Source organism: Rutilus rutilus (assembly GCF_951802725.1).
Source record: "Rutilus rutilus genome assembly, chromosome: 12".
NCBI classification, from domain to species: Eukaryota; Metazoa; Chordata; class Actinopteri; order Cypriniformes; family Leuciscidae; genus Rutilus; species Rutilus rutilus.
Genome location: NC_140217.1, coordinates 16,815,549 through 16,828,632, shown reverse-complemented (window position 1 = coordinate 16,828,632; position 13,084 = coordinate 16,815,549). Strand labels below are relative to the sequence as shown.

General features: G+C 36.0%; 2 protein-coding genes across 7 annotated transcripts in view; one reads left to right on the top strand and one right to left on the bottom strand.

The window, feature by feature from the left end:
* LOC311301183 (putative ATP-dependent RNA helicase DDX5) overlaps window positions 1-13,084 on the top strand; it is a 332,367-nt gene that overhangs the window by 298,222 nt on the left and 21,061 nt on the right. For all 6 annotated transcript variants that reach the window (XM_084426118.1, XM_084426114.1, XM_084426119.1 and 3 more), the window contains exons 8-11: window positions 2,594-2,766; window positions 7,855-7,965; window positions 8,053-8,114; window positions 10,855-10,914. In XM_084426118.1, the coding sequence (XP_084282244.1) occupies window positions 2,594-2,766; window positions 7,855-7,965; window positions 8,053-8,114; window positions 10,855-10,914 (406 nt within the window). The remainder of the gene's footprint in view (window positions 1-2,593; window positions 2,767-7,854; window positions 7,966-8,052; window positions 8,115-10,854; window positions 10,915-13,084) is intronic.
* Window positions 997-13,084, bottom strand: part of LOC311301189 (uncharacterized protein) — a 38,092-nt gene continuing 26,004 nt past the window's right edge. The window contains exon 6 of the mRNA XM_084426127.1: window positions 997-1,132. Within this exon, the coding sequence (XP_084282253.1) occupies window positions 1,055-1,132 (78 nt within the window). The 3' untranslated portion in view covers window positions 997-1,054. The remainder of the gene's footprint in view (window positions 1,133-13,084) is intronic.

Below are 13,084 nucleotides of genomic sequence, written 5' to 3'. Positions count from 1 at the left end.
AAAAGGGCACACAGCAGTGCTGGACTGGGGATACAATTCGGCCCTGGACAAATCCAGCCCATCCAGACCACAAGTTCACCTGTGAATGCTTTGCTGGGGTTTGGGCCTTAAATTGGAGTAAATCAATTAATAAATAAATAAGACAAACAAATAATGAAATAAATACTAGATATTATTGAAATTAACTTAATATTGCATTTTTGTCACATAGAAATGTACTTGACTGTAAAGCACTGATTTTGAGCTAGGATGCCATAAAGTAAATTTACTGCTATTACATTTTCATTTACTCATGCCATTCAAAACCTGTATGACATTCTCACTTCTGTAAACCACAAAAGATATTTTGAAAAATGTTGGTAACCAAACCATTTAGGTTAACCTTGACTTCTATTGTATGGCCAAAAAACAACAACAACAACAACAACCAGACATTTCTTAAAAGATCATCCTTTATGTTCCACAGACAGAAATTCATACAGGTTTGGAATGACATTAGGGTGAGTAAATGATTACATTTTGGGGTGAAATATACCTTTAACAACAATAACATTAGTAAAGAGTTAATACCTAATTTATGTAAGATACTTATATTTATCTTTCATCAGGCTCTCATTGAATTAACAGAGAGAAGTAAGCTTCATCCTTAATTCATGGGATCCAGGCTTTACAGCTGTTTTGTTAAATTATCCTTTGTAATTGCCTTAATAAAATGTACCATAGTTTTTGCACAGAATCCAGAGTTTAACTGTAGTATTAGTAATAGCATGGTTAGGGATGTAACGATTCACTCAACTCACGATGCAATATGATTCACGATACTGATTTCACAATATGATTTTCTCACGATTTTTTTTAAGCAAAGTTTGATTTAAAACAAATTATAAATGAAAAAGTGTCCTTTTATCATTTCTCAACAAAATGCTGCACATTTCTTTGTAAAAATGTAAATATATTTTGTCAAATAATAAAACTACATTGAAATTTTAAAACAAATACCAAAAAGTCCCTCCAAGGAGATCTTTCCATGCTGTTTTCTTGGAAGGAGGTTGTTTCAGCTCTTTCTGTCTGTCTGGTCAAGAGGCTGCTCTGCGTCAGGGGGGTGCACACTGGTACCTTCTTCACCCTCATCCTACAAAGGAATAGCAGATATAAAAAGACTAAGTTAAATTTAAGTACAACAGGGGTTTCACATTGTTATAAAGGAAAGATTTTAATTTTATTTGTTATAATTTGTATCATTACACTTGAAAGAGTTAGAAAAACAGAACACATTTAGAAAAATATGCCATAAAAATTAACAAATTATTTAAAAACAAAATCCATGTACACATTTAGAAAAAGAAAACACCTGGTTGCCATGAAAACACTGATGTACCTTGTGGTCTCCGTGGCTCTCGCGAGTGAATTGTTACATCCCTAATCATGATATAAAACCATGCTCCTCATTACCATGGGTATATGTTTTCCAAAGTAAATAAATAATAATAAACTAAATGCTCCTCATTACCATGGGTATATGTTTTCCAAAGTAAATAAATAATAATAAACTAAATGCTCCTCATTACCATGGGTATATGTTTTGCAAAGTAAATAAATAAATAATAATAAACTAAAGAATTTATGCAAATAAGAATATTTAACACATACAATCAACCTCAAAGTGATTTTATATATACCCCAATATTTAATGTAAGTACAGTGTGGTACTTTCCACTAACAGAAATGACAACCCCTTTGCAAAATGACTAGTTCAGTGTCTCAAAACAATGCAGTGTTATGTGAAGCTGTTTCATTGACATATTTCTTTAAAACACCAATTCAGTGTAATCAATTTCAGTAAGTTTTTCAGTAAATTTCAGCATGCCTTCTGATGTACATTCATGTTTATTTTGCACCGTATCTTGAAAGAAAGCAGAAGAGATGATCGGGTGTATCTTCTGCAGGATTCTTTGAGAACGCGCTGTTTGGTTGGCCGCTGCAGTCATCAAGTCCGACTAAGGCAGTGATGCATTGTATTTTACAGGCATTCAGTGTGCAGTCCTTAAAGGTGTTGACCACTTAACCAAAGCATCTAAAGACAATATAGGAAGTTACCCCCTGTGAGCTCTAAAAATAGTAGTAACCCCAAATGGTTTGAGCACCTCCTGGTTAAGAAAACTAAGACTGTCAACATTCAAACTTAGTTTGGCTCTCAGTAGGAAGATCAGAGACTGGCAGAACCCCCTCACTGGAAATCTTAATCTAATCTAATTTAATCTAATCTGTAAACTGATGCCATTATGTTCACCTTGAATGCCCAATAAATTGTAGTTCACCTTAGTTTTTCATGTGATGTTAGGTCAGGACATAGGATCGTTCGCTACAAATAATGTTTATTAAGCTTTATTCAGCCTCACTTTGACATTCTCTCTACTGCATATGTGTGTGCTGTCACAAGTTTGTACACTGTATATAACTGTCAATTTTCATACCATGGAATACAGTGAACCCGGTATGCTGCTGCAACTCTACTCCCCTGATTTGTAATAAAGTTCAAAGTGATTCATGCTGTACATCTGGAAAGTTCACTTTTTTTCCTTTGGTTTGACAGCCTGACAGACAGACGCTGATGTGGAGTGCTACCTGGCCTAAAGAGGTGCGTCAGCTGGCTGAGGACTTTCTGAAAGAGTATGTTCAGATCAATATAGGTGCGCTGCAGCTTAGTGCCAACCACAATATCCTGCAGATAGTGGACGTCTGCAATGATGGAGAAAAGGATGACAAGTAAGAATTTGTTACAAATACTTTTGACTGACCTACACATCATATTCAGACTTGCCAACTTATAAACATTTTGACCTTTTTAAAGTACACTGGTATGTTTTGTTTATGTTTACTTTAAACTATGCAAAAAAACTGGTAATGCCTTGGAGTTCAATTGTCCGGAGATGCAAACTTGTCACCTGAAAATTGTTGTTTTAAATCAAAATAGGAGTTTATCAATTGGGAGAGGATGGGGAGAATTTTGTGTGGACTCAAAAGACAACCCCTGAATCCCAATTTGCCTTACTATGCCCTAACAGTATGTACTTTTTTTGTAAGATAGAAAAAGTACATGCTTTTTGAGCATGTAGCAGAAGAGTAGACAGGCTTTGGGTTTGGGACACACTACTTTGTCTTAATTGTGTCTTGAACAGGTCACTTAGTTATGTGCACCCTGTCACCGTTTAAACTTTCCTGTTAATTATCTTTTCACAATTAACATCCTCCACATTTTATTATATTGGCTTGACAAGGCCAACATACTGATCTAATATTTAAGCTTGTTAATTTAGTGGTGCCTGCATCTCACATGCTTTCTCACGTCACATGGCTCTCTCAAGCCAACATACTATTCTTTGGTTTAAACTTATTTAGAGCTTTCGCGATTCCTCGATTAAATTAGAGTGCTCGATTTAAATGCGATTGAGTGCTCTATTGCAATTTACCTGTGTCAATTAACTGGCAAAATACCAGAAGTGGCGTATTCCACAGATGAGAACCCATGAACTGCATCCTTAGACCACTTTCTAAGGCTGCACAATATATTGAAACCATTTAAAATTCATAACATAGCATAGTGCTATAGACCTTATTCAGAGCAGCGCCATGACAGGTATGAAAGTGAGGCTGTGAGGGATAGACCTGTTGTGTTTCCAATGGCATCCGCTGTAAAAAGCTGTATAAAGCTCCTAGATTACTTACAATTTTCCACAGTTTATATTGTCGGAGTTTTTTGTCAACTGAAATTTCTTGGAAAGATATTTTTTCAGTGTTTCATGAGCAGAACAATCCAAAAACACATTAAATAACAGTACAGCCCATTGAAGAGATGCATGTCTGTCCCTCACAGCCTCGCTTTCATTCCCATTAAAAATCCAAGATGGCGCTACTGTGAATTAGGGCTGTCACTTTTGAGAAAAATCAAATTCGAACGGATATCAAATGTCAAGCAATATATTAGAATATCTACGAGTAAAATGAAGTTAACGAACAACCTCGATCCATCAGGAAACGCCACATGGTCGCTGAATTTCACTGCGCTTCATGAAGAGTTTTTCTTTTGCGTGAAAAAGCCGTTCGCCGGAGTTGTGTTAAAAGATAGCGGAGTGCATTCATGATTAGGCTACCGGTATAATAATCCTCCTGGCGCCAGGTCTGAGTGAGTAATTTACTCTTACCTTTGTTCTTTGATTAACATTTAATGACACTTTAAGACCAGCCGCTGCTGACAGAGATGCGATCTGACACGCGTCCCATTTTCTCACAAATCCCTACGTTCATTTAAGACTTTATTTAAATAATTGAAGACTGCTCTTATGAGGACACTCGACAAAACGGACATTTGGCATAATTTGTGTGTTATGGTTTGTTCAAGCCCGAAAGAGAACTCCATACTGACACGCGTCTTTTCTGTGGGTCGTGTGTGTGTGTAAGAGGCAGGAATTACAGCGCGGTCTCTTTAGTCTTGTCGTTATCTTCCATTTTCAAAACAAGCTGGCTATTGGCTATTATTCGCTTGATTTGGTCATGGGCCTACGCTACAATACGTTTAGAGCGGCCACTACTGGATGAGATGGCAAACAATAAAATAAAAAGCAAACAGTCTAATCATAGACTGTAACAAATGCGCAAAACATGGCACTTTAAAAATTGTTTATATAGTTATAGTTAAATTTATAGTTAAGTTATTTAAATAGTTAAATTAAATTAAATAGTTTATTTATAGTTCGATTTCAGATATTTCACGTCATGTTCGAATGCATATTCGAATATCGAATAAAAAGTGACAGCCCTACTGTGAATAAGGTCTATAGTGGCTGCGATTAAATAAAATGTGTTCTGCAAGTTTGTTATAGCCTATGGCTCTTAAGACACAGCATTTAAAAATTCTGTTATGTCAAATACCTAACTGAATTTAAAATCATTGCGATAAATTCTCAACAAGAAAAATGACAATTATACACAATTATATAATAATAATAATGAATTATTATAATTTATATTTTGATAACTCATCTACGAGTCACGATCACATAGCGCACATCCATAGTGTTCACCATATGCCTTAAGCCGGGTTTTTCAACCACACTATACGGCCGCAAATCCTTACAAATGAAATGCACCATCTTTGCACGAGCTGAGGTAGATGGAAGCTTGTTGGTGTTACTATCAAGTGTTGTTTGTATTGAATCAACAGATTTCAGCTGAGGTTGCAGTGCCGCCATTTCATCTGCGTGGTGTTTTAAGTGATAACGCTAAATAAATAATAACGCTAAATAATAATATAATTAAATTAGTATTTTTTGTAGATCATCATATAGCCTAATGTGTTTCCCACATTATTTTTGTTGGTATTTCTAGGGGGGTCCGGTGGCATGCCCCCCCGGAAGAAAATTTTGTACATTTTAAAGATAAATTCATTAATCTGGTACACTTGGAGTCACCCGAATCCACTGTTAAAAATAAATAATCCACCCGCAAACCGCCCATATTCTTTGATTTAGATATCTGCATCTGATCATCACATTACAATTATTCAAATTCTTAGTGTTAAGCATGATAATATGGTAACATATCACACTGAAGTAGGCTGATTTAAAATGAACATTTAAAATAAAAGTTTTTCTTTTGGCAAAATTACATTTCCTTAATAGCCTAAACAGAGGCTTTACTCCCTTCAAACTTAAATTGTCAATGTTTCATTACATCACTGTTTGAAAACACAAATTTTTTGTACCTTTATAAAGGGCATTTTTCCCCTAATTTTATTAAATGTGCTCCATCTTTCATTTCAAATTCTTAAATTTGATCAATATATTCAATTAAAATAATAAGACACTAGGCTGTTACCAATCAAATTGAATAATCTACATTGAAAAATTATAACTGTATTAAATTAGATTATTTTAAATATTTTTGAATATACAAATAAGGAATGTTGAAAAGAATGATAGTTTATGAAACTAAACCGCCAGTAGGAGGCGGCAGGCGACCATCTTAATGAGCGAGTCATTGAGTCATTCATTCAAACGGCTGATTTATTCAGAATGAGGCAGTTTATGAATGGGTAATTGAATCTTTGACTCAACCGATTCGTTCTAAACGCTGAATCATTCAGTAATGCAACAAGTGTTGCTGTGAGATGCGCTATGAACGCTGTGATCTTTGTTTGGAACTATTTTCGCTGCTGAAACAGAACAAAAACAGTCATTGCGTCTAATTGTAAGTGACTTAATTTTAACTATTTGTTTATTGAACTGTTATGAAATCAGTCTCGGTTTCAATCTTGATGGCATTCAGGAAAACAGCTCTCTGTTCGTGTGTAGCCTAGGCTATATATTGTTTCTTAACTATAATATGTTATAAATAACTGCGCGAGCCTCAACAGCGCAACATTGTTACCGTCAGTACATTAGGTTGGCCTATATTATTATCAACTATAGGCTATCAATCGCCACTTACATTAAATGAAATAAAACAGAATCATCCTCACGTTTTCGGTGATTCCCTAGTTATTTTTTATTTATATATTAAAAATTGTTTTAATCAGGGCATTTGTCCGGTTGGGCAAGTAGTATGCCTACAATTCTCTCTCACTTTTCCATTCAAAAAAACAAAAAAACCACACGTGTCCCGGACACAGTCTATGGTCCCTGACAAGCGTTACTCGAACCCTGATATGTTTTCCTTGATTGTTTTTTGCCTGAAGAGAATTACGTTGTTGAAAACGAAAGTAAAAGAGTCACGCACGTTCATTGCGTTTTACCGTGATGAGAGTTCCATGTCTTTATTAAACTCGACACATTATAATGATTTATCTGTCATCCCTCGATTAATTGGAATGGAATGTTTGTATTACTTGGCCTGCCCGACCCGCGGATTATCCGCGATTCGCGCAGCACTATACGGTTTGAGAATGGACACAAGCGGTAACAGCAACAAAACCATCACGGTGGAAAAAGTGTATCTGACCATGTGACTGTCTGTCCGAGTTTTGTCGAGAGCCGGAGGCGGCACGAAATTTGACGGAGGCGGCCGCCTCATAATTCTCTATGCAGGAAAAACCCTGCTGAATATTTTAGTGTAGCCTGGCTAAGCTTACAAACGGCATTTGTTTTATCTAATTCATTAATCCATGACTTATTTTAAAACCAAAGTGCACCCACACGTTGGCTTTGCAAGCTGGAGGCGCTCTTATATTTTCCGCCATGCTCGCTCCTGCTTACTTCTGAGACATTGGCCATTTGAATGTATATGATGGGCAACTGTTAGATTTGTAGATAGCGAGTCAGCGATCTACAGGAACTGAGGAGGTCGTTTGACACACAGAGGGATCTGATGAAATGTTAACGTCATTTTAAAACATGATTTTTAAAAAAGTATCAATATTAGTGGTTGAAATATAGATACACTATTGTGAAAAATAAATTGTGATAGTTAGCTGTATCGATATTTTTGCAGTCCTACTATGAAGTGAAGCGTCGGCTTGAGCATTACCCCGGAGACACATTGCTCGCTAATATCACCCTGAAGAGGTTTCTTTTGCATAACAATCTGCTAGCTGTACACTCTCTCTTAAGGCCTGGTGTGGACTTAATTTTCCATTCCGCAGTTGAGCCACAAGCCTTTCAAAGTATACACCTTTATACACATTTTTGCATTTGGCCTGATGCTTCCTGATATGCTTGCTTAGCTCTTAATTTTATTTATTATTATTAAATACAATTTTTTACAGTACAATATTCCTGTAGTAATATATTCTGGGTGTAATTTTTTTTTAAACTACTAAAACAACTGTATTAATATTATTGGTGTTACTTATTTCTCCAGACTTCTGCGGCTATTGGAGGAGATAATGAGTGAGGAGGAGAATAAGACAATCATTTTTGTGGAGACAAAGAGGAGATGTGATGAGTTGACCAGGAGGATGAGGAGAGATGGGTAAGAGACCACAGTACTGCATGAGTTATGAGGGTTTGTGGATGACCTTAGTCACTTTATCTTATGATGGAATATTCTGTCTTCCAGCTGGCCTGCCATGGGGATTCATGGAGACAAGAATCAGCAGGAGAGAGACTGGGTTCTGAATGGTGGGCATTTAGGACTTTGACTTTTTTTCTTCTTTTTTTTACCCAAAGTAGTAACATTTCACAGTTCTCAGTATAAATTGATACCATAGCAAAAATTATTGGAACTCACTCTCTATTTAACATTTTATTTAACTATTTGAAAATAAAGTTAACTATTAATGATAATAATTGTAATGATTATGAATGCAAGTAATACGTTTAAGCATTAGCATGCCTTCAAATGGTTTTTCAATTAAGGAACCAAAAAGGTCAAGTGAAAGTCAAGAAATGAACAAAAATTTAAGAGAACATTTTTTTTTTTTTTTATTATCTAAATGTAGAGGCTTTTTAAAGCTAAATTTATTGGCAAGTATACAAATTATTGATGGCTGAATATTGCTGTGTCAGGTCTGTTAGTCTGCATGCTTATGCCTAATGCACATGCTGTATCTATTTTGGCATTTGTTTTCTTTCTGTTGCTATTATGATTATCACTGACAATTATTGCAGTTTCAGGAGTAACTCACGGAACAATAATTTAGCGGATTCACTCCCACATTTAAATGCTGTTGTCACTCCAGAATCTTTGCAGTGTGTATGTGGCCTGAAAGACTTTGAAGCCCAACAAGCATATGCAGAAACATGCCTTGTTGTTTGGAGACTCATGGCAGATACATTTTTTTTGCTCTAAAATCATTAAAAAAAAACATGCTTGACTAGATGAATCGTGGTCTAAAGCTAAAAAATCTGAGATAGTGCCTATCATAAACTACGCTGTTCTCTGTCATAAAGAACACACCACCATATGTATAAAACCTGAGCAAATAAAAGGTTTTTACTTGATCAGCAGATGGATCTGCATTTGCATTTATTAGTCCCTGTAACATCCAACATTATATAACTATTTTTTGATAGTCTGAGCAAAAAAAAAAAAAGAAAGGTTCTTTAAGTCAGTGGATCTCAACCTTTTTGACTTCAAGTAATATTTCAAAAGCTCAAAAACGTCCTATTTGAATGGCCAATCATTACGGAATTGGGCATATTTGTACTTCATGTGTACTGAATTTTGTGAATATTGGCCACAAAGTTGCACTATAATAAGCAACTTTACATATTCACTATCTCTGCAACCATGTGTGTACAATCAGAATTCTTCTTTCTTCTGAATCATTGCTTTTAAGCTCTAACAAGTGTACATCGCAAGTGTAACTCCTCAGAGGTTCATTGGATTTTTACCAAACTTTGCACACATCCGCTCTACACCATGCTGACAAAGATATCAAAACAAATGCATTAAATTATTTAGCAAATATGTTCCAATATATTTGTTAGGTCTGGTCATTATGCCAATTATCTTGCGTGTACAAGGTCCAAACTTCTCAACGCTTTTTACATATAGAGATCCAGACATTCTGAAGTAATATGCTAAGTTTCAAATGGTAAATTATCATACGTTTCCACTAATATGTCGGCTGTAATACTAATGTTGTCCACCAGGGGGTGATAAGGATTTTTCTTCTGATTCCTTGGCTCAAGATGTCATATTGCACCATTTTGAATTTTGCGCTCTGATTTTCACAAAAATGTAAATAGAAACACATTGGCACCATGCCCTGACAGTACAATTATAATGAAATTTCTCAAAATGCTAATAACTTTTGATTATATTAGCCTATTGTAATGACACGTCCTTGGGTCATGCCGAGAATATAGATACCAGTTTTGCCATAGTCGGCTCAACTTCCTGTCCACCATTTAGATTTTCTTTCAAAACCTACTTTTTCAAACTCTTCCTAGACTAATTGTCCGATTTTCACCAAAATTGAACTGTATCATCTTCAGACTGTGCCGACAAAAATGTATGGATTTCGTGTTGATGGACAAAACCGTTTTCATATAACGTAGCAACAAATTTGAGGCATGATGCCAAAATGATTATGTATGAAATGATGAGGCTGTATTTCTGCAATGCTTTGACATATTGACACCGAACTCTGACCACACCACATCAATTTGGTCACAGTGTCACCTATTGGTCAAAAGTGATAAACCATTAAATCAAATTACTAATGATTGTAATTATTATTGTATTGTACTTAAATTGTGCCATTTTGCCTAAAATGATGTTAAGATGTCTTTAATTGCTCATTGTTGCAGTTGGTCTGATGCTCCCAGCCATGTTGGCATGACTTATCGTGTGTTTGTGCTTGGCCTCGAAAATTGCTGCTTGCAGCTATATTATTTTTCTTTTTGTTGTTCTTAGTGTTTTATTTGATTTAACCATTTTAAGTAGTCAGTTACCTTTAAAATATGCATGGGAAACAAATTAACTTAGTATTAGTTAAGTTATTAGTTAAAGGGTTAGTTTGCCCAAAAATCGAAATTCTGTCATTTACAGAATCAGGTTATTCCAAAACCATAAGACTTTTGTCTTATTTCAGGATAATCATAATTCTGTATTAATTATATTAATCATGTGGCTTAAGCTAGTGCTACAACCCAGAATCTACCCCAGCTAAATTTATGGTCTGGAGCTTTTACTGGCTGATAGACATTGTTCTTTTTTTACAAATTCTGTATCAGCTTGGTACCAAAGTAATAGTACTTTTGACAACACCAATGAATGCTACACTCTTTATTTTGTTAACATTCAGCAATTTTAGAAATTAAAGGGTTAATTTGTATATCAAGTAAAACTGTCTTTGACCTATTAATGTTCCTCTTTTTTTCCCTCCTTCTTTCTCTTTTTTTCTCTCTCTAGAGTTTAAGTACGGGAAGGCCTGTATCCTGATTGCAACAGATGTAGCCTCACGTGGATTAGGTCAGTACCTTCCAAGATGACACCTATCTTAGTGTCCTCTCTTAAGAGCCAACAAAGTTTCACTTTAAAGAAAGTGCTTTGCTTTCTTTAACTTCTCTATGCATTCTCTGAGTTTTTCTCACCTAAAGGTGGAGTCTTTGTGGCAGGGCCTAGGCATGACAACTCCAGGCCAGCAGAGCAGGAAGGAGGAGTATTGGAACTTGGTGACTGGCTGCCACCCAGTCGCATAGAGAGGTGACTGTGTCCAAGCTGAGCTCTGTGTGCCAGTATCATCTTCAATAAGGCAGTGTGGCTAAGCCTTTTTATAACTCGTTTATATATACTTCTGTTCTCTGTCCATGTATTTTATGCCTTTTAAGTACACCAGTTCCATCTCGAGCCATGTTCCATCTCAAATTACCAAAAATAATGATTAAAAAAAGCTTATTGCTGGTTTTACCATTTTGCCTTGCATGCATTTTGTAAAAGCACTGAATGGCTAGACATTTGTTTGAGATTTGGGCAGATTCTTTCGTTCTGAGCTTGTCCAAGCATGGGGTGTTAAGCAAAATGCAAAAAAAAAAAAACTTTTCCGATTAGTTGCTTTTTTTCTTTATATTATATTATATTTATACTATATTCTTTATATGAGGCACTGGTGTTCATGAAATGGAGAAAGCTCGTTTATTTTCCTCATACCGCAATTGGTGACAACTGGCACATGTGAGGAGCTCTGGGACGCCTGTAGACAGTGGAGCATAAAGCTTTATTCTAAACAAAATGCTCAGCTAAATTTTCTAAGATGGATGTTCCTCCCTCGCCTGCGTTTTTTAAAAAGTCATGTCGAGACCTGCCAACGAGAGACATTTTCTCAAGTGAACACTGGCTTCTGGGAAGATCTTGCCTAGACGAGACTGTGATGAGGGATATGATGATACGTCTTTGATAGCTTGTGCAGATGGGTTGGATATCAGTAGGCTTTTGTTTGTTTTTTAACTTCGGTTTTGTGGGTGCTGTCAAATTAGCACTGGTCTTTTGGGTCTGGGCAAGACTAAGCAGTGCAGCCTTTATTAGCAAGCTTCTAATGAGTGTACTGCTGAGAAAGGACCTTTAGAACCAAAACCAACCCAACAGTCCTCAATCGTCACATGAGGCGGCGACTGTGCACATTGTGGCATACTCCTTAATGGTAAGACATTGTTCAACAAACTAACAAACTTATTGTAAAAAAAAAATAGGGCTGCACAAATAATCGAAACTAATCCGCACGCGATTTGGCAAAGGTTGCAATATTTTTTTTTTGTATTCTTTTTTTATGCGCGGCTTCTCATTGATGCATGGCTCTGTGATCAGTAGTAAATGATCCATCTGAAAGCCAGAGGGCACTCTCGTGCAGAAACTTCAAATATGCCCTGCAGAAGTAAGGTGGCGCATGCCATTCCATGAAATCCCTATTGGGATCATACTGTTGCTGTAGCTGAATAAACAGAATATTGAAAAGCTTTGATTAAACATGACTAATAAACACACAACTACGACAATATATGGTTTTATCTGAGTTCTTCAAGCCTTCTCGGGTATTTTCATGATGATAAAGTATATTTATACTTCAATGCTAATCGACATATTATTTCTATACAGTAATAAAGGCTATGTTGTGCGCCTTATTCTGTGTAAGAAGCATCGTCTCACAGAAGAATGTTTTCAAACACTCAACTGATGTTATGAAGTGAGTTTGGAGTACAAACATGTTATTAAAGGGCCCCTATAATGGATTTTTTTAAATAACCTTTCATGTAGTGTGTAACATAGCTCTAAGTGAATGAAAACATCCTGCAAAGTTTTAATTCTGAAAGTGCACCGTATATAAAGTTATTGTCTTTCAAAAGTAAGAGTCGACTCTGAGTCAATTAAATGAATCGTTTCTCAAACGAGTCATAAGCCATTTTGTTGTGAAACATTAGAATATTGCCCGCCCACTTATTGTATGCGCAGACACCAGGGAAAACTTGAACCTCAAACCAGCAGCTGATTCCTGTGGATACTGGATAGCATCATGTCGAGAAGACGGCGCTGTGCTCTATAATGTGAAGGTAAAGCCATTTTTTTTTTTTTTTTTTCACTGCCCAAGGACGAGCATGTGAAGAATCAGTGGTTAAAGTTAATCTTTACCACGATATCACAGCAGTAT